General features: G+C 33.3%; 3 protein-coding genes across 10 annotated transcripts in view; 2 read left to right on the top strand and 1 right to left on the bottom strand.

Moving 5' to 3' along the window:
- The first annotated feature begins 89 nt into the window (after positions 1–89).
- Positions 90–1,096, top strand: LOC100646869 (U1 small nuclear ribonucleoprotein C). The gene has a single exon (XM_003398566.4). The coding sequence runs from the start codon at positions 359–361 to the stop codon at positions 869–871; it is 513 nt and encodes a 170-aa protein (XP_003398614.1). The 5' UTR covers positions 90–358; the 3' UTR covers positions 872–1,096.
- A 428-nt stretch (positions 1,097–1,524) lies between these two features.
- On the bottom strand, positions 1,525–6,692 carry LOC100646628. Of its 2 annotated transcripts, XM_020865029.2 has the most exons (6): positions 6,586–6,692; positions 6,407–6,514; positions 4,355–6,325; positions 4,057–4,265; positions 3,862–3,990; positions 1,525–3,767 (listed from the first exon to the last, which is right to left on the bottom strand). In XM_020865029.2, exons 2-6 carry the CDS (start codon positions 6,426–6,428, stop codon positions 1,899–1,901), a joined length of 4,200 nt encoding a protein of 1,399 aa, XP_020720688.1. In that variant the 5' UTR covers positions 6,429–6,514; positions 6,586–6,692; the 3' UTR covers positions 1,525–1,898. The 2 variants fall into 2 exon arrangements, with proteins under 2 accessions (XP_020720688.1, XP_020720689.1); XM_020865030.2 differs by having other exon boundaries at positions 4,057–4,238; positions 6,407–6,653.
- A 234-nt stretch (positions 6,693–6,926) lies between these two features.
- Positions 6,927–22,387, top strand: part of LOC105666188 (CCR4-NOT transcription complex subunit 6-like) — a 484,667-nt gene continuing 469,206 nt past the window's right edge. For 3 of the 7 annotated variants that reach the window (XM_020864962.2, XM_012313152.3, XM_020864960.2), the window contains exons 1-3: positions 6,943–7,125; positions 8,161–8,476; positions 8,593–8,768. In XM_020864962.2, the coding sequence (XP_020720621.1) occupies positions 8,169–8,476; positions 8,593–8,768 (484 nt within the window). In that variant the 5' untranslated portion in view covers positions 6,943–7,125; positions 8,161–8,168. Of the gene's footprint in view, positions 7,126–8,160; positions 8,477–8,592; positions 8,769–14,084; positions 14,207–22,387 lie in introns of those variants that run through there. The other 4 variants (XM_012313156.3, XM_020864961.2, XM_048409704.1 and 1 more) reach the window with 3 other exon arrangements.

Raw genomic sequence — 22,387 nt, 5'->3', positions numbered from 1 at the left:
TTTAACAAATATTATGTAAACATTTCTTTTTATTCCTTTATCATAATATTATAGAATTTATGGGTAATTTTATTTTAAATGAAATTAATAAATTAATGTGAGTTCAACAGAACGTCAAACGAGAGTTTTACTCTGTACGCCAACAGATGGAGTTTAATAGAGTTTTAATTTTTGGACTAACTTGTCCATTCTGAATATAGTCGAAGGTTGTAGTCAAAGTTTAATAATAAGTACGCGGGTATATAACCTGTAATAAAGTATTAACATTCAGTTGTGAGAGAAATTCATACAATTACAAAGAAATTGTGCAACGTATTATAAGAAATACGCGTTCTTACGTTATATAATTGAAAAAACAATGCCAAAATATTACTGTGATTATTGTGACACGTACTTAACGCATGATTCGCCGAGTGTACGGAAAACTCACTGTCAGGGCCGTAAACACAAGGATAATGTTAAATATTTCTATCAGAAATGGATGGAGGAACAAGCACAACACTTAATCGATGCAACAACGGCGGCATTCAAAGCTGGAAAAATCGCATCTAACCCTTTCGCAGCAAATAAAGGAGCAGCAATTCCACCACCTCCAAATCTTGGACCACGTCCTGGAGTACCACCTCAGGGTCCTCCAGGTATGATGCCACCTCCAGGGATGCATCCTGGTGGCCCTATGGGTCCAGGGGGCCCGATGATGATGGGGCCACATGGGCCAATGCCACCAATGATGGGTATGAGGCCACCTATGATGGGACCTATGGGGCCAATGGGACCAATGATGGGTCCTATGGGACCTATGGGTCCAATGAGACCACCAATGAATGGACCACCACCACCTATGGGAGGACCTCCACCGATGAAGAAATAATGAATAGAATATATATAATTCATACCATTATCTTAGTTATATTGACATAAATGACTCATTAATCACAATTGTATATCTTACCAGTATAATACCAATATGTACATATGAACATAATGTACTAAAATGTAAATTTCATTCCATGATACAAGATATTTTCAGGATGTTGAAATATAGAACAAATCATACATTTTTTTCTTAAGAGTAAAAATAAATTGAAAAATTCAATACTCAGTGTTATTTTTATACTTAATATAATAACTGATCAATCAGAGTAAAACTCTGTATTTAAATATAATTATACTTTAGGAAATAAATATGTACAGGATAAGAAATATAAAATACATGTTTCATTTTGCTTGAAAACAATTTCTTCTTTATTTACAAAGAAATAAGCGAAGATAATTTATATTAGGTCATTCCATAAGTTCGTGCCGTTTTTCGAGCGGTTATATATGTTAAGATTGTTTACATACCTTTCAGTTTCATGAAAAAATGTAATCCCCCTCTTGTTGTACAACTTCTTCTCATTTTTCATTATTCCGTCTCGATAAAAGTTCTCTTGTTTTTCTTTAAAATATGAAATGTATACACAAAGGTCGGCACGAACTTATGGGATGACCCAATATATTCTAGCTTTTTTAATAAACATGATATTTGATATTTGTTTCATGTTTATTATCTAGATATATAAATTTGAAATTTAAAATTACTTTAATATAACTGTATGCGTGACATCTACAAGAGTCAACGGTCTTCAGTAAAAGCTACCCAGATATAAAGTATTAATTTAAATGGAAATACATTTACAGTATAATTATATACTGTGTATCACTATTCTGTACATGTATATAGTTTTATATAAAAATTATTACTTAAAAGTAGACTATATTATTTAGTTCTCTTGTAACTTTATAAAAAATGTTTTTGGACAAAAATTTTAATACGTGTAGCATTTTAGAAACGTTAACAGATTTTTATTTTATTCATTTAATAATAACATATAATTAATAACTTTAAAAAATAAAATTCATTGTAAATAATTATAAAATGAACTTACATATTTCCTGTGATCTTTTTCCAAATTTATTAGTCTTAGTAAAGTATCAATATGCTCTTGTTTAAGGTTTTTATCATTTATTCTTTTCCTAATTTCTTCAACAGCTTTATTCATATATGGCAAATTAAATTCCAGAGCTTCATTTATAATTTCACTAGCTTTATTTTCTAAAGATGTGTCAGTTCCAGTTTCTTGATTTTCTATAATTTCTAAACTGTTTTCAAGATCTAGTTTTGCTTTTTTTGCTTTTTTAGATTTTTTCTTTTTTGTAACACTTATTTCAGAATTAATTGTGTTATTTTGTTCCTGTAAGTTACTTGTTTTTGTTTCTTTATTATTACTATTTTCTGTTTCTGAATGCTTTTCTTTTTTATTCCCCGAGGGTTTTACTTTGGCACAAGGTACATTTTTAGTTGTCCTTGATGATACATTGGTATGTGTAGATTTTTGAAAAGATATGGTAACTACATTTGAGTTTTGTATAGGATCTGTCATTTGATTACTTGAACTATCCTGATTATGTGACGATTGTGTAGTATCATTAGTAAATTCGGTAACATTCTTTTCTGCAGTGTATGTTTCAGTAAAAACGTCTTTTGTATTACATGTTACGTCTTGTTCGTTAGATTGGATAATATTATTCGTTGGAATATGTTCAATGGATACAATGCTAGGTATTTGTATAGTTTGTGCTCCAATATCTTTTGATGAACATACATCACTCTTGTTTATAGTATTCTCTTCCTTATTATATTCCCGTAAACTTTCTATTAATGCTTTATAAGGTGTAAGTTTGTTCTTCTTTAGTTTCTTAGCTTCATTCTTCTTTCCATCTTTTTTTTTCACGCTTGTTTTATAATATCTTGCAAGAAAACGTTTTAATTCGATATCTGTTAATCTACGAGGTACAAAAATTTTATTGTAAAGAACAATAATATTCAAATATTGTGACATGTACACTTCAGTGGCTGGAAACTTTTTCAGATGTTTCATGGCTCTTTTTAATCTCTTTACTAGATGAGTATGATTAGGTTTTGACTGGTACACTTTCATCAAATCGCCTCGATAGTCTATGATTTTTTTTGCAATAGAAAATGATACTGCGAGGTCTTTAATAGTAGTCATTGATGTTTTTAGCTCTTCTATTTGACTACAAATATAGTTTGGATCTACTAAATTCTGTTCGAACTCGTGTAGTTTTTTTGTCAAAAATTTTTGCAATTGTTTTGCTCTACGGGGAAGGTTTATAGTAATATCCAAGAGTTTATCCTCGTCATGTAGTTTAAGCCAATAAAGGAAAAGTTCTAATATATGTTGAGGCAGATGTACCGCAGATCGAATTCTAATCATTAATTCGTTATCTGTATTGTAATATATTTTAATTTCAAATTTAATTATTTTTGTTAATTCATCCAAAAAAATTGGAGAAATGCGACCCTTTAAAAGACCAGCTATGTGAGAAGGATGAATATCAAGAGTCAAAAGTTTTCGTTTAGCTTCTTCGCCATTAGGCGTTTTTGTATAATATGTTCCATATGAATATACGACACCAGAACTGTCTAAATCAACCTCATTTGGAGGAAATGTCACACCTTTCTTTTTTAATTTAGTTAATGGTATTACGTCTTCATTAGTACTTTCACAAGCAGAATATTCGTATTGTAATTCACTTGTATAATTTGATACAAAAGCTGGTGTTGGGAAATGCTGTGACCAGCGATACTCGTTACATGTAGAAGAATCATGTCCTCGTTTGGTGCAATTACAACAGTAAAGTAAATCTGCAGGTTTCATAACTTCAGATAAGTTCTCTGGTATATTTATCTCAGATATCCGTGTCTAAAATTAAACAAAATCAAGTAAAATTACTTTTTATATTTAAATTGTGCATAATTTCATAAAATATTTATACTCTATGTAACAACAAACTCACTGTTTGATGAAATCTTCTCCAGAGATCTGGACATTCAGTTGATTTATGTCCTATAGCATTACACATGTCACAATACAGTATGCGACAAGCCTCACATGTTTTCCTAAATGTACCTTGCTTTTTACCACACTGTAAAAAATTAACATATTACTATACAGTTATCACATAATATATTTTTATGATATATCTTCGAACCGTGAGGCACATTTTCTGAGGGCATCGAGTTTCTGTATGTCCTTGAGCACCACACATATGACATCGAGTAGGTTTATATGGCTCTGTACAATTATGTCTCTGATGACCATGTTGGTGGCAATTAGTACATTTCATGTACCAGTATCTCCGATGTTTGAACAAATCAGGCATCAGGTCTTCATCTAAAATAGTCCAAAGTCTTGGATCCTCTATAATTTATTTACGATAAAAAATATTTAAAAATAATAAATTTATAAATACAAAGAAAATAGGACTACAGTAATTTTCAATGACGTACTTGACATTTTACTCTGAATTTCCTTTACATCAAAATTTTCTTGTCCTTGAGATTCATAGAAAGTTTTAAGTTTCTCCGACATAGGGCGAAAAAAATATTCTTCCCACTCTCGATTACTCTTATCGTCACTATTATGTTGTTCAAAATTTTCTTTGGAACATTTAAATTCATTATCTGTATTTCTCCTTTGTTTTACACTTGTAGAAGGTTCATTATCATCATCATAATGTCTTTTCTTATTTGGTGTCAGTTCTTTAGAATGAAGAACGTTTGACATCATTACATCTTTTTCAAGAGGCCTTTTTCTGTCTGTAGTCAACTCTTCAGAATTAAGGAAATTTGATACCATTACATCTTCTACAAAATACCTTTTATTTCTATTTGAAGTTTGTTCTTCAAAATTAAGGAAATCTGATAGCATTACATCGTCTGCAAAATTATCTGATTCACCTTTGTCCCTCTCATATATAACATCTTTATTGTGAACTGTTTTTAATGGCGATTGAAATTCAAATGTATCGTATTTATCATTGCTAAATAACATGTCAGGCCTAGTAAGATCTTTAGTATGAATTTCATTTCTTACAATAGACTTATTTTTTTCACAAATGCTTTTGTCTTTATTATTGTATTGATCTGATCGAGCCATTTTATTCATTTCCATTATTTCTTTTATACTTGATGCACTTTTCTGTATTTCTGTACAGTTTAACATTATATCTTCCATTGCTGATTCATCATTAGTACAATCAATAACTGAGGTAGAGCTATCTGACTCCTGGTCGATTATAAAATCTTTCTTTTTAACATTTTCTACCAAATTATTTTTCTTTCTTATAACGAATGAAGATTCTTCATCTGTATCGCTGTTACTACTTGTTGTTTCAGAATTTTCATCTGAGTCCTGTAAATTTATGATAGGTGGTTGAGGTTTTGGAGGAATCGGTACTTCTAAAATGGATTCTTCAGAATCACTTTCTGTGTCTGATGTTAACACTGTTATTTCTTCGCAACAATTGATAGGTTTTTGCAGTTTGTCAGTTCTACAAAGTATCTCGTATTTCGTATCTGTTTTTGTTTCATGTATGGATTTTGTGCTATGTGAATCGTATTCAATAATGACTTGTCTCTGCTGATTTTCTTTAATATTTATTTTTTCCTGTTCTTTCTCTTTTAAACTTCTTTCTTTTTCTTCTTCCACTTCTTGTAGTTTCTTTTTTAACTCTTCATATTTTTCTAGATATAGTTTATTAATAAATGATTTAGAAAATTCATATTTTTTAAGAATGTTATCATTGCTTTCTTCATTACATACAATTCTCTGACATTTCTCATTGTTCTTAACATCATCATGTTTTGTAGAATTTAGACGAGGAAATTGATTTGCAGTTGTCTCATTATTTAGACATTGTATGGTTTCTAACTTTTCTTCATTTTCATCTTTTATTTCTGATTTTACATTATCTTCAACAATGTAAGTGGTATTATTATTTGAATTGATTTTACCATATTCTACATTATGACATGTTAATTGCCTATTGTTCTTTGTAGACTCAATATTTTCTTCAGTTTCGTTTAGCATTTTCACATAAGGTACACTGGAGATACTTTTATTAGTTATATCTTTAGATAACGTTTCAGTTGTACTTTTAATGCAAATGGAAGTAATATCTGGTTTACTATCATCTTCCATTGATGCTGAATTATTTTCTGATTCGTTTTTTATGTAAGTTTTGCTAGAACTTCCATCAATATCATTCTTTCTAAGAGTATCATTAAAACCGTAAACTTTACTAGTATTTGCATCTGTACGAAGTTTATTATTGGCTATATCAATAGTTTCTAATTTAACATTCGATTTTTTATCCACATTCTCTACATCATTTGAAGTATAATAAATTTCAGCATACAACCGTGATTGTAGATCATGATTCATTTCTTCATCTTCACTGTTTTCGGCCTTACAATAATCTGCAAAATTCAAATTAATTTATTAAAATTCTTCGATTATTAAGTGAAAGTAATAAAGGTTACATCAGAAAATATTCTCACCTCGAAAGACATTGTATTCCATCTTTATTTGTATGCTTGGATAGTATAAAAGTTTATATTAAGTAAAAGTATATTTTGCAATAAGTATGAGATGAAATCAATGATATCCTAAAGAAAGAATTTATGTGTTGTTATCAAAAACATGTGTTTCTATTTTGTAACATTTATATTTGACTTACTTTTTGCGTAAAATCTACCTACTACCTACTAGTAAGAAGATAAAGTTCATAGTTTACAGTACTTGAAATGAAATAGTACTTTACTACTTCCTATAGAGAGCACCTATAGTAGATATATATATATATATATATATATAATATATAATGAAAGCATGCTTTAATAATCGAAACTTGAAATTTATTCTTTATATAAATGCTAATAAAAGATTATTTATTCTATTTTATTCTATAAATGAAAGCAATTGTATATATAGTTATTTTCTAAAGTCCCTAGACATTTTCTGCTTTGGTAAAATTTTAATTTAAGGCGATCGTTTGGTGTCGGCTGCCTCGGGAAGATTCGGCAGTAACACGACCAATCACGATCACTTATAGTTTGCGATCAGTGCAGTTGATAAATGGAGGATTTGTGTTTGTCAAGGTAGTTTTGTTTACGCGTAAATTTTCATTCGGTATCAACACATCGTGCGTTTTGTGTGTGCTAAGAGGTAGATGAAGGTGCGTAACAGTTTCCTTCGGGTTTCGTATTAAATTTCAAAGGTAGGGAAACTATCCGGTTAGAGAAATGTATGTTAGTGCGGAAACTTGTCGTACAGAGCATATGAACTGTGTAGAGATGAAAGATTGTCCACATTAAAAAATAAACTGCTTTTTGAAGTATTATTAAAAAATTATATTAGCATTTCTTATAGATCTTTTGATCATTACGTTCGTAAAAGGTAATGAGGTTATGTTTCGGGTATTAAGCACTCAGAAATGAACATTTTTACTTCATAGGTTATGAATTTACTTTCATAGAATTTCTGAATGATGCATTCTGAATTGAATAAATTCTCTCTTAATAATATAAAGTATTTAGTTATAAATATGAAAAAATCTGCATCTTTTTTAAAAATATGTTTTAGTTCTGTTCGTATAGTATCAGCAAAACAAAGAACATACACAATACTTTGTCTTTCATTAAAGTAATGTAATATTTTAGATAATAAAATATTGCATATATGTGTTAAGGAAGATGAAATAAGATTGTATGTCAAATGGTTTTATGCATTATTCTAAATTAATTTTTCTGTATTTAAAAGCTTATTTCTTTTGAACATATATAATATCAATGAGGTACTGAAGTATATTTGTTACAATGTTTATAATTTTGAAAATAAATCAAGCACAATATAAAATGGAGAATTTCATAATCGATATGATAAACATTACATGCAGTTGATAATACAACCACATTATTGTACAACAAATTATATTTTACTTAAATTTTTACAAAAGATTTCTCATATTGTATATTTTTTATTTTGGGTTAATTAACCTATATACAAACGAATAAATTACTCTGTTATTAGCAATTGCAAATAAATTAAGATTTTTATGTATGTAAATTGTTGTATTTGATATATTATGTAACATTTGTAGCCACATTGAGAAGTATTACAAAAATATTAGTCTATATAATATTTTCATTGAAGTGAATGTTTAATTCTCTATCGTTTAATATAATTTGTATGTTTTATAGCTATGTAATTGTAATGTTTAATAGTTTTAAACGTCATTCCAATATTTGTGTAGGATTTAACATGTCTCGCAATCATAAAGACAAGTATGAAAACTCCAACCCACGTCGTACACATACTTTTATGTCTACGGAGGATGCAAACTCTGGAAAGAAATCGTATTGGCCAGAATTGGAGATAACAGGCAGTATAAGAAATTTAAGCCCAAATTTATGGCAATTGACTCATCTAACGGCTTTGTATCTCAATGATAATAGTTTACAAAGGATACCATCTGAGATTGGACGTTTAGTCAACTTACGTGCTTTAGATCTCAGTAGCAATAAATTACGGAGTTTGCCAGCTGAACTGGGGGACCTCATCTACCTCAGGTATGATCGTATTTGTATTTATATCCATTATCCAGTAAGAAGATAACGTGAATTATTAATTGAACGCATATTAAATTTTTTATGTATCTTATTCTGATGTTTTGTTTATATTTCAGAGAATTGTTGTTAAACCAAAATTACCTCCGAGTGTTACCATATGAACTAGGAAAATTGTTCCAATTACAAGTGCTAGGACTGCAGGGAAATCCACTTAGCAAGGAAATAATGGCGTTATATGGAGAACCATCTGGGACTCACAAGCTGCTGTCATATATGCTGGACAATTTACAAGGTATGTGATCAAAACAATCGTTTATTTAATGAATCATATTTAATCTTGTAGAGGAGCTTAATATCGTTGGTTAATTTTGTTTTCATTAATATAATATTTATATATAATGTGATATAATAACGTAATATATGTTAATTTGTATTTGTTTACTTGCTATTAGCATGCAATGATAAATAATGACGATGACATGCTAACTAGGGTCATCGTTGATCGATATTAACAGTTGTTATATGTATTTGAGTAATGCGCCACCAGATGGCTGTATATGTCTACTTCCTATGTAACTTGTTAATCTCGAGTTACCTTTTGCTTTTCCATAACAATATTTTTATACAAAACATTGAAGAAACTTTTTTCAAATATAACATATCGTTGTTGAGGTATAATAATTGCAAATATTTTTTAAGTATAATGAAAATTTCACCCGTTAAACGACAAATGTACGAATTAAGTATATATATACTTAACATGTTAATGTTAATAAAATCTTTTGTCAATTTTATGAAAACAAAATGGTTATAGTTTATTCAATAAGAATATTAATATTTTTAAAAGATATAATAAAAAAGAATGAAAATTGAGCAAAAGAGATTGTCAATCACAATAATCCAAATAAATTATTTTAATTAATAGTTGAGAAGTGTAAATAAAAGATTCAAATTTTAATTTCGACATAATTAATCGATTTGCTTTCTCTCTGTATTATTTCACTGGTTATGACAAACAATACTAAAACTTTTATAATCGTGATAAGATATCTCATTGACTTTATATCAAAATCGTAATGGAACGTCAGTGCACAGTAAGTAACATTCGGACTTAGAAAGTTATACATTTTTTATAATAAGTTTCTCGAAGGTCTATCGTAATTCTTATTTATCTTTTTTAGACATTTCTATTTGGTTTCTTTATCGTTCTAGTACCTAATATTCTAGCAACCTGTTCAAGTGGCGATTATTAATCGTATTAATCACTGATTTATGATTTATGATAAGTAACGCTGTCAGTAATTGTCACGAAGATTAACGCGCGGATAGAACGCGTTGCGTTAATCTATTAGAAATAAAATATCGCCGATGCAAAGTGGCCATTTGGAAGATAAAAATTTCGTGATGTCGACGCAGAGCTTATGAAGACCATTTAATGCCTTGGAGAACACATTAGAGCCTACATAATTTAATTTCTTTTAACTTCGGGGTCAAGTGGGTGTGCCGGGGCGCAGCCGCGTTGGGTTGTACAAGTGGTTACGTTAGGGAATGCTCGGTGAAACGTGGGGGAATTGCAAAGCGGACCAGAAGGGAAGGCGTTCTTCTATCCATTGTGTTTCACAATTTTTGCCAGTTACCCGATTGCCTGAAAGGTCTCGGCTGTACCATTCCGTTTATCCATTGTTCTCCGACTTTTACTATTCGGCACTACGGCACTATGCCTGTCATTTCCTCTTCCAGAGGATACTACCTCGTCATCATCGTCCTCCACTTTCTTCGCTTCATCTTTCTTTGTCTCAAGGGTCGTTTTTTCTTTCTTTCTTTTTTTTTTTTTCTATTTAAAATCACGTTCACAGTGTGCAGATCTTTAAGAAGATAATTTTTTAACGCATGTGAATCATTCTCCGATATCTAAAATCTATAGGTCTCTTCTCTTTGAACTTTCTAATCAGAATGATCCATATCGAAGGAACATAGATATAGCAATTTTTATGAGATTTATTGCATAGTTGCTTGGATTTCTGAATTCTTTTCACTTGCCCCTTGCTTTTTGCCTGTATAAATATCTAATAATAATTCTTTTATGGTATATATCTTTCATTACTATTGTTTGTTATCGATGACACTTGTTCACGTTTGTGCTGTTTCAGAAAGATAAACGAATACTCTAGCATTTTTAACATCTGCGTGATACATTCAAATTTTTCTCCACAAAATATTCATTGTATTATTCAATTATTGCTAGTGTATTGAATATTATATGTTGAACTTGTGGATATCATAATAGTAGTTGTTTTTATAGAAAGATTAAGATTCATTGGTAATTTGTAAGGGAATTAAAGTAAATACCTGGCCGATAAAGTGTAATCCTTAACGTTCGGAAGAAGCAGCTGGCTACTTGAAGCTCCTAATAAACCCCACGGAAGAGCTATGGAAGTAAATCGATTTCCTACTCTTTACTCTTTAATGTAGCAAAGTTGTTTACTTAGATAGAGAAAAGGTTGTGTGTTATATTTTGTCCGATGATAATGAAGCTAGCACCATAAAGTCATTATTTGCTACTCATAGTAAATTAGTCAAACGCTTTTTCTCTTAATTTCTATTACCTGACAAATTATACTGTAGGAAAATATATATGATAAATGTTTGTTGCAACGGATATTTGCTTCTTTTCGTTGAAATATTTCTTGCCAATTTCTATTCGTTCGTAAGTATAGCGACATGGTTAATGAAATTTTACATAAATCTGCATTAAGCGTATTTATATAGATCTTCTCAAATAGGGCCTTTAACAACATTATGGCATCGTCTTTCTATATTTGATGTTCACCGCTGGCGCATATTTTATTTGTTTTCCAACGTACGTAATCAATCGACGAGATAAATCGGAGAGTTCTGTTAGTTTAAATTTCCTCCTTCCGTAACCCTTTGGAACCTCATATACACCGCAATGTCTACATTTGTTTCTCAACAGGAAAATCAAGTCGAGAGTTTAATGCTCAGACGCTATGATGAAACTTTCGCATATGCACAGCAAACAGTCATAGAATAATCGGCGCGAACAAAGTTAATTAATTTCTGCATAATTGTTCTCTTACTCTCTAAAGTAAATCAATATAATTCAGTATACCGATAGATTATAGTTGTCGAAATATTAAGCGAAACTTTCGGAAATCTGTTAAAGTCTGTAAAAACGGAAATTTTGCTTTTGTCATACAGTCAATGGAAAATGCATATTAGAAAGCATATCGAATCGATAAATTGCGAACATCAGAATTTCTGAAAATTTATCGAAATCATTAGAAACGTAAATTATAATATATCTGTTAGATAGTTGATAGAAATAAAACGACGATTTAACGACGTTTAATCGATTTTCAAAATAAAATGTAATATACAAGGTGGTTGGTAACTGGTGGTACAAGCGGAAAGGGGGTGATTCTACGCGAAAAAAGAAGTCGAAAATATAGAATAAAAATTTTTCGTTTGAGGCTTTGTTTTCGAGAAAATCGACTTTGAATTTTCGCTCGGTACGCGTATCTTCACTCTATTCTTGAAACACATTTTCAAGTAAGATGGAACGTAAACGTCTGGGCTGACATAATCGGACATCTAATTATTGGGCCATATTTTTTCGAAGGAAATTTAACGTCAGCATTACAATTTCTTACAAAATAAACTACCAGAATTATTAGAAGATGTACCGCTGAGAACTAGAGGAAGTTTAATTTTTCAACAAGACGGTGCACCGCCACATTTTAGTCGTCATGTGAGAGATTGTTTAAACCAACATTATCAAGGCTGGATTGGTCCTGCTGGGACAATAGCTTGGCCACCACGCTTTCCTGACTTAACTTCGCTTGACTTTTATTTATGGAGCCATATTAAATCAATTGTCCATTCTGAAGGAATCGCAAGTTGCGAGCAATTGAAAGAAAAGATTATTGTAGCCTTTCATACTTTAAAACGATCGAATACGTTAGAAAGTGTTCATAGAAATTTAATTAGAAGGGCAAAAGTATGTGTTCGGCAGAATGGGCAATATTTTCAGCAATTTTTGTAATAATAAACTTTATGATTACTTCATATTATTTCATTATGTATTCCTAATTTTCCGTTACGGCAAAAACAAACTTAACGATCTACAGTAAGATCCATTATAACGAGACGCGATAAAGTGCACACGTACCGAGCGAAAATTCAAAGTCGATTTTCTCGAAAACAAAGCCTCAAACGAAAAATTTTTATTCTATATTTTCGACTTCATTTTTCGCGTAGAATCACCCCCTTTCCGCTTGTACCACCAGTTACCAACCACCCTGTATTTCCAAGTTTGTATTGAAGTTTTGCACGGTACTAAACTATCATTATGGGTTAATCTTGAAATTAATTAATCCTCAAATATATAGCATACCTGTACAATTGTTCGTAGCTCTTTTTTAAAATTCAGTTATTAGGAAATTAAACAAACATTGATAATCTGAAAGTTTAAAGAAATGTGGAAATATCGATCGTCACTTTACAGTAGAACTTTTTCTTCGACAGATTCTTCTTGCATTTGTTTTACGAGTTTTACTCATTGAAAATTACGATAGGAAATTTCAAGGATATTCGATAAATTGACAGATATTAATTATCTATGGAACTCTTAGTTAACCGAACAGTTTATTCCAAGTAGATAAACAAATTGCGAAGATGTTTCTGAGAAATTTTATAATTCGCAGCTTCTCGTCGTGAAAAGGCTGTGTATTAAAAAAAATAAGGCAATATATTGCCTGTACATTTTATATATCGTTAACAATTGGAATTAAAGAAGCAAATGTAAAGTTCCGTACAAAGAATAATAAGCGTACTCGCAATTGCGCGTATCTGCTAAACTGTTACGTACTTTTACACCCGTTAAACTTCCAGTCTGAAAAATAAACGAGATACTCCTACAAATTTGGTTTGTTCGAAAATCGACGTTATTTTACAGATACATCGGCAATTCTCTTTTACGATTGATCCATCCTCCATTTTACGAGTGCTTTTTATTTGTTCGTTAAAAAGTCACGATCCCCTTTATTAGACAATTTTCCTCGAGTTGCGATATCCGCACGTATAGCGGGAATGCGCGCGGAAGATTTCGTTGATGCGGCTCGAGTGGGGGAATAGAAAGCAGAGAAACGCTTGTCACAAACGAACAAGAAAATGTTCGTTTTAGTCTTTTCGAGAGAAAGAAAACTGGGTCTCGCTGACGCGAGACGAGTGAAAGGGGTCTCGCAATCCGAAAAAAAGAAAAGGAAGAAAAAAAGAGGAAGAAAGAAATTATGCGCGATTCACTAGGTTGCTCGGTGCCACCTCACCCGTATAATTACACCGGGCCTCGGTCTCGGCTTCGTGTAATTGAGGACGAGTCTGAGAGGAGAAAGTGAACCGCGGTTTCGTGTATACACCGTGGCGAGAGTTCCTATGATTCATTCGTTATTCGGCGTGTATGGCGCGCACTCGGTTAGGCGTTGAGCACACGAGCTGTGAATCGCGATGACACGCGTTACGAATTCGTTTCGATGCCTTCTTGTCGACCTCGTTACATTCTCCTTCTTCTTGCTTGCTTTTTTTCCGGCAGGTACAGACGCTACGTCGAGCGACGCGATGCCTGGAAAGTACGCGTTCATACTTTTCGGTTGGCAAACAGAACTTTAGCCGAATCAGAAAGCATCCACGCTCTTGCAAAAGCATTCGTAAGCATTCGAACAATTAGACTAAGAATTCTAAATTCCCTGTACGTAATAAAAGAAATGGAAAGTAGATACACATTTGTTTGATGAACATTACAAGAAATATCGTTCTTTGAATATTTTATATAATTTTTCGTATTACGTCCTTCGAATTTCCCACCAGTTTCCTAAAAATTCCTCCGATGATGATTGTAACCAGTCAGTTGAATAACAATAATTATACGTAATGATTATGACAGATGAATTTGAGGGAAACGCACGGTTTGTAAACGGATCGTTTAATTTAATTTAACGGTGGATTTCGATAGACGAACGATTTTATTAAAGCGTTTGATTCGAATGAAATTTGATGAAACGCTAGTTAATGTAACAGCGTTAATCAAATTATCTTGCATTATTTATTATGTTTATGTACGGCTGGATGAGTTTGAATAGACCTGGATGGTGCAAACGCGAATATCGTATTTGCTTGGTTTTTATACATGTTCTGTGCCTCTGTATTTCGCATCGAATCGCATTCGCTGTGGTTTTTGCGATTTGCTGAACGATTCGGGCGTGGGAAAGCGTGGAGTGTTTTCAGGCGGAAAACTCGTTGCACGTTCCTCGGTGGATACTTCTTTTTGAAAGTTGAACGCTTTTTATTGCCTCTTTCCGGAGGTCGTTGAAAATTACTTCGTTCGTTAAGTTGAAAGGTTCATTTCAAACAAAATTACATCGATCCCCGCTCAACGTGCACGCTAACGCGGTTGCTTCTTCAAACTCCGTGTAGTGTATCGATTCTGTTCTAGTTCGACGAAGAAAAACCGGACTTTGCTTAAATCACTGAAATCTTTGAATTTACCAGGATCGAACGTGTCTCGAAAACCGCGAGAATTAAAAGAGAAATTCTTAATCTTATTGTAAGAAAATCGTAATAAATGCGTAATTCTTCTTGATAAGCGAGCCAAACCGATCAACTCTGTCTCTCGTCAGTTCTTCAGTTCACGACTGATGCACCGCTCTACGAAGAAACAAATTACCTGCTCACTTTCCATGAATTTATTTGTTAGGAAAATTATCGTACAAATAATAGGAAATCCTAAGATAAATTAAAGAAACTAACGTTGAAATCGCTATTTTCTGTCTTTTTTAGAGGAGATATTAGTCACTGGAATATCGACGTAAAAGATCGACTCGCCAGCTATCGGTCGTTGTGTCCTGTCTTTGTAAAAGGAAATCACGTGCCTCGGATTTCCACTCGAGCGACTTGCGCCGATCGATAGCTTTAGAAACCGTTTGTCCACTAATAACTCTCATTCAGGCTCGTAATATCGGGGATTATGTACCTAGCGGCATGCCGTGCGACGCGGATAGTCACGTTTTGCGTCGTCGATGAAAAACGAATTACGAGCTCGAACGATAACGAAACGCGATTCGGCTTACAATTAGCTCGATACGTGTATTTCCGTTCCTACGGACATATTCTGGTCGAAGTTGGAATTTACGTATGTAACGTATAACATACGCGACTTTTTGTAATGATATTTTATTGTTTATCCATAAGTTAGTGGAATTGAAATATGCGGAATTTCATGCTGTGAAATTAAATGTATCGCGAAGAAAAGCTAGCGTTTACGTCGGATGTTGAAGTTGCCTAACGTCAGAAGTATTTCGACCTAATTAAAAATAGAAATAAGAAGAAGGAAAAAATGTTGTAAGAACATAGCTCGTTTAAAAGTTTATTAAAACTGTCTGACGATAATACGAAATACGAGGTCGCGTAATGAATCGATAGAGAAAATTACTGACGCGTTTACCGAAACCAAGCAACATAGAAATGATCTTCGGAGTAATAAATTCCATTTTCAGCCGCTGCCAATATTCTACTGCTTATTATTAGTTTCAGCTGCATACAATATACTTGCAGAGTTTCGTCGTTAAAATCTACCACTGTATAATTATTGTATTATATAAATTAGGGCTCGTGTTATTGCTCGGATACTCGCTCCATTTAGATCCGGATAAGCGTTTTTCTTCTACAAGTTGACTCGCAGGTAATTGGTGTCTGCTTAACAAGCTCCCATTGTATTAGTAAATTTAATTAAAGTTGATCTCTTTTATCCAAATTCAGGTGTGCAAGAAAAGCTTCGTGCGTGTTTGGGTAATCGTGGAAGAAAAGTCGAATGCCAACACTCGAGTGGCTCAGATTCTGCTCTCGTAATCGATTCTTTGGCAGAAATTCGCACAATAATCGGATACCCAGGTAGTAAAAGCTCCACAAATATCCATCATGAATACTTCGACAAATACAATGCTATGCAAATACTTTTTGTCACCGCTGCGTGCATTAGGTTGTCCGAAAAGTTTCTTTCGTTTCATAAGATGATGGTAGATGAACAATAATTTCTCTTTTATATTATTTCATTTGAAGTGGTATGTCGTGATAGGTGTAGAAGGAATGCTCAGATGTTTCGACAAAAAACGTTTATTAACTTAGTAACAACTGACGTCCAATAACAACTAGCAACAAACAACAATTAACAACAATTAATTAACAATTAGCAACGCTTGGTAACGATCAATGCTTGACGCAGGTTATAGGAAGTCGAGCGCTCGTTTCGCGTAATCCTTCGCACTTCGCAGCTCGAGGCAGACTGAATCTCTTTGATTCAAAAGCCACGCCGATTCTTTTCTTTGTTAGCCATCGATATCGCGCGTGTTTGTTAGAAGTCCGCGACGACTGCCACGTGTACGGTTTCCCGAAAATTCGGCGAAGGAGCCGTAGGGATACCGATGACACCTAAGGCTTGTCGGCACAGCGCTTTTAAGATAAAGCGCTTTGTACCGCGAAACCGTTGGAAATTTCCGAGGTCGAGTGTCGCCACACATTTAATTAGGTATGATCCATTTCGTTATATTTCTAGTATTATGTTCGTGCATAATTCGATAAACTAATATAAAACAAAAAACATTGCGCGTCTATTATTTCCTTATAAAACGAAAGAGACATTTCGGACAATCTGATACAATGCGCGGTGTAAAAATGATTTTGCCAAAAGTGGGAAAGTGTCTGGTGACTCGGTTGAACGCCGGTGTATCTATCGTTCGATACGTCGAATTTCCTTCGATAGCGTTTCCTGTCGCTCGTAGAATCGGTGCTTACGATAGTGGGACACGTTTTGATAGCCAATGAAGCCAACCAGACACAGGTTGCGTTCACGTTCTCATTCTCGTTGTGCAGTTGCAAGTATACGGTTCACTTTCTACGAGCACCTGACCCGTGCCACCCAATAGGCTGTTCGAGTACTTTCCTTGCTCCAACTATTATTAACCACGGGCAAATTCGCCGTTAAATCGGCGTACGGAGGATAACCACCGGCTTGTATTCCCCGACAACTTATCGCCATTCTCAAAGCTGCCGACATCCGTGGTTAAAGGGCACTGCGATTTTTTCCTCGCCACGGACAATCCACGATTCTTTTCATTCGCTGGGAATTCATTACTCCGTTAATCCGGCTTGTTTTCTGAAAGTCGGCGTATTATTTACGCTCGGTTCTTCGATATAACGCGACTCGCAGCCAATTCCAACGCAAAGAATCCTGTTTACTCGATAGGCGTATCGTGAGTTCGATTTTAATTGTTTCTACGCGTTCGTCGATTATAATTTTTTGGGTTGTTGTAATAAAAATTGTTGTAATAAAATGTAGCGTTTTATTCGATTGTTAGACTATTTAATTGTTAGACTATTTGCATGTTATTTGGTATTCCGTTTCTTTCTTTATTTTTATTCTTCTCGAGCATCGATCGTCGTTACGATATCACGAAAGATAAGGATTTTAATATTTGTATGAGATAGATTTATATAAGTTGTTCAACTAGTTTCATTTTTATGTAAGAAGGTTACTCAGACAATGAAACGGAACGAAGAAATGCCTGGCCTTGAACTTGGTATTCCTGACACTCGAACGACGTTCCATCACTTTTGCAACGTCGGCTCATGCGAAGATAAAATCAATTCTGGTTGTCAGCATTAGCATAGCTCGCTAATAAAGTAAATTTCTAATTCAAAGTGAATTTCTAGTTTATAGGAGAAAGCAGTTTTGCGGGGTCTCTGAATTTTTGTCGTTCGAGTCGAATAACAAGTTCGTGTAAATGTCGTGGTGGTGATATTGCTTTTAATTCCTCTGTTTCTCTCACAAACATTTTTAAAACCTGTCTAGGCGGACTTCTGTAGTTGTTGTTGTACTCATCTTCCTTGTAGACGACACGAATGTCTCTGAAATATTTTTCAGCGAAGTTCTGAGAGCGACGTAACGAGTAGTTGGTTACAAAATCGTGATTGTCGTTGTACGATACAATAAAATATGACAAATAAAATATACAGGATGGTTGGTAACTGGTGGTACAAGCGGAAAGGGGGTAATTCTACGCGAAAAAAGAAGTCGAAAATATAGAATAAAAATTTTTCGTTTGAGGCTTTGTTTTCGAGAAAATCGACTTTGAATTTTCGCTGGAACTGACTTAACTCCGTTTGACTTTTATTTATGGAGCCATATTAAATCAATTGTCTATTCTGAAGAAATCGCAAGTTGCGAGCAATTGAAAGAAAAGATTATTGTAGCCGTTCATACTTTAAAACGATCGAATGCGTTAGAAAGTGTTCATAGAAATTTAATTAGAAGAGCAGAGGTATGTGTTCGGCAGAATGGGCAACATTTTCAGCAATTTTTGTAATAATAAACTTTATGATTACTTCATATTATTTCATTATGCATTTCTAATTTTCCGTTGCGGCAAAAACAAACTTAAACTGCGATAATATCCATCGAGACAACGATCTACAGTGAGATGCGTTATAACGAGACGCGATAAAGTGCACGCGTACCGAGCAAAAATTCAAAGTCGATTTTCTCGAAAACAAAGCTTCAAACGAAAAATTTTTATTCTATATTTTCGACTTCTTTTTTCGCGTAGAATCACCCTCTTTCCGCTTGTACCACCAGTTACCAACCACCCTGTATAATGCAATTTACATATGAATACTTTCAACGTCATATTTACTATGGCTTATATTTTTATATATGTAGTATCTAAATAGTCTAGAGCAAGGGCAAGAAAGGATGTTTTATTTGATGTTAACTTTGGTTTTAGTTTAACAAGCAATACCCAATACAAAAACTGATTACAATATTTTCGTACGTCTTATTCTAACATTCGACTCCCAACTTCTGTCTTCTCGACAGACGAAATCAGTTCGTCTTTTAGCTCAGGTATTTGGATCTGAGCCACCTGCTCGTCAGTCAAACCTGCTTCTCCTGCATTGTTGTCAGCCATCGTTATGAGATATTACTTTTACGAATAAACTATCAAACTATTAAACTCCTTTCTGTCCTTGATTTAGACTATTTAGATATTACATATATGTTAGAGCTACTAGAATTAAGAATAATTTGGAAGTTTCTCAAATTTCAAAATCGAGCAAAGATTCTTCTTTTTGAGAGCGAATAATTTTCTAGTCTCCTCGCTCTTAAACACTGCAAACTAAACGGAATTTCTTTTTTCCCTGTAACAAACAAATCTCAATTCTTTGTCATCTCTGCTTGCTAAGGATCTCCAACAGAAACCGTATTCGATGCTTAGAAGTAAATTCATCGTCACACTTTTCTCGTTCTTAAACGTGCAAACTGGACGAAAATTCTTCTTTTACTGTAACAAACGAATTTCGATTCTTTTTTATTGCTGTTTGATCAAGCGTGTTGGAAAGAAATCGTGCTCGTTGCTCGAAGAGTGGAAATAATAAAGGCTACAAGTGCCATTCAAAAAAGGAACATTCTTTCTTCCTTGCAATGGTCGTTTATACGAACACCGTAAGCAGAAAATATTTTTTTTTTATTTGTTAGAATATTTACAATCAATTCTCGTTGAGAATTTTCAGTAACTTCATTTGGCGTGATACAATGACATGGTTTAGAATAGTTTATATCGTTGATTCTAGTTGGGTCTAATGATTCGATCTAAAGGTTATCTTCTTTTTAGTCTGCGGATCTGGTCTGTCGTGTCAAATAGTTGTGTGACTAGTGGGTTGTGGTGGTTGTTGACTCTTGTGTTATATCGTAAGCAGAAAATACGGACGGAGGAGTTATCACGATAATTCATGCGGTTTTTAGCGTTTCCTACGCGATATAGGATTTATGTTACACGATCCGTTTCCTAAATTGGGCTATAAGTGTCACCGTCTTTCATGCTTGAACATGTGCGTACATACATCTGCCTCAATTATCCTATCAAACAAGGAAATCTCTACTGGCGTTCACATCCTTTTTAAGGGGGGGCTAAGGTTAATTCGTACAAAAATAAGGCATGTTTTTGTGAATTATTTGTGACGACGCAGTTAAAATCTCTTTATTAAAACCAATAGTACATTAAAGTATGACGTTCGAAGAATATTGTATAAAATTTTCACGGAGAAATATTAAAAAATACGGCAATGGCAGCAATTATTCGGACGTGTCTGGGAAAAAAGTAGAATTGCTCATAACTTGGTGCTGGATCATCTGAAATCAAAAAATCAAAGTTCATTCGTTAGGTAACAGTGTTCCCCGGGTAACGCTGGGAGGGTTTTTCGAAATTTCAATTTTTCACTTTTTTGGAACACTTTGAAGGGAAAATTAGCCGATTTTGCGAAAATTTGCGGCTTTAACTGTGTCGTCGCAAATAATTCACAAAAACATGCCTTATTTTGTACCAATTAACCTTAGCCCCCCCCCCCCCCCTTAAGGAAACTACGTAATAGACTTACGTCCTTTTTTAAAATACAACATTTTTCAATATTTTTAATTGATAGGTCCTCGAGCTATTGAGATAAAAATATTGTAAAGTCATACGAAGCGGTATAGTACACGTAACGAACGAGTCTTGTTATATTTTGTCAATGAAAAACGTTTTGCTGAACGAAGCATCGTTTTCCATAAAAATGTAGTTTTGCACAGCCTTAGTTTCTTCCTTCCACTTTATCGCCACGCTTTCGTATTTCGTAAACGTGCACACTGGCCGAAAATTCTTCTTTTCCCGTAACGAACAAGTGTCTTTTTAACAATTAGCGTGCACAACGGATTTTTCCAAATATCGAGGACTAATATTCACTACTTAAAAAACAAAGAAGTCTAAAAATTATTTAAATGATGAATTATATTTTACGGTAGTGATTTTATTTAACGATTTCACATATTGTTTATAGAAAACATCAAATTGAAAGTATATATTAAAAATATAAAGAAATATAGGCAAAATGACAAACATTAAAGATGACTAGAAATAAATAACACAACTTGAACGTGAAATTAAAAATTCACGATGCGTTTTAATATCTTTTTGCAATATTTTTATCGTTCGATTATAACTTTATTTAGCCATAACTGACAGTGTAACCTTATAATTAATTTTAACACCATTGGATTGCTGTATTTTATTATATAACGTACTTTATAAAAGCAGAAGAAGTGATTTAATTAATTGGCAACTATTCCAGCTAAACAATAATTGATAATTTTTTTTTTTATTTATTAGAATATTTACAATCAATTCTCGTTGAGAATTTTCAGTAACTTCATTTGGCGTGATACAATGACATGACTTATAATAGTTTTATATTGTTGGTTCTAGTAGAATCTAAGGATTTAATCTAGAGGGTATTTTCTTAATTGATAATAATAACAAAAGAGAAGGAGAACGCGTTGTTAGAGTGAAAAAGGGAGATCTGTCCCTGTTCGGTTGGCTAAGTTTGCTACGTTTCGAAAAGAAACCGTTTAGATGTTTGTGTGAAGAGGACGTAGGCCGTGAGGATTAATGACGAGATTACTTGTTGTTGTAACCGTCGAATATATTTAAGACAATAAATTAATATACAAACGTAGACGTTAGTCGTTAGTACGAAGTGTAAATGGCAAAATAAAATCGCGGAATAAATACTCGTAAATGCTCGTCGCGTGACTTGATAGACGCTCGTTAGATACTCGAAGATACTCTAAATGCTGTTAGATACTCGATATGTACTGTACATGTCCGTTTATTTATACTGGTCAGGGGAGAGTCGGAAAATTCAAATTCATATTCATTCGACGGTTACATGTAGCTGCGACATTGTTTTGCCCGGAGTTTATTACGTTGTTCTTACGTTACTTGTAATCTAACGGTCTTGATACTCGGAGGCAAA

This window comes from Bombus terrestris, chromosome 10 (genome assembly GCF_910591885.1).
Source record: "Bombus terrestris chromosome 10, iyBomTerr1.2, whole genome shotgun sequence".
NCBI classification, from domain to species: Eukaryota; Metazoa; Arthropoda; class Insecta; order Hymenoptera; family Apidae; genus Bombus; species Bombus terrestris.
Note: the sequence above shows the minus strand (reverse complement) of the source record. Positions and strands in the feature narration are given on the sequence as shown.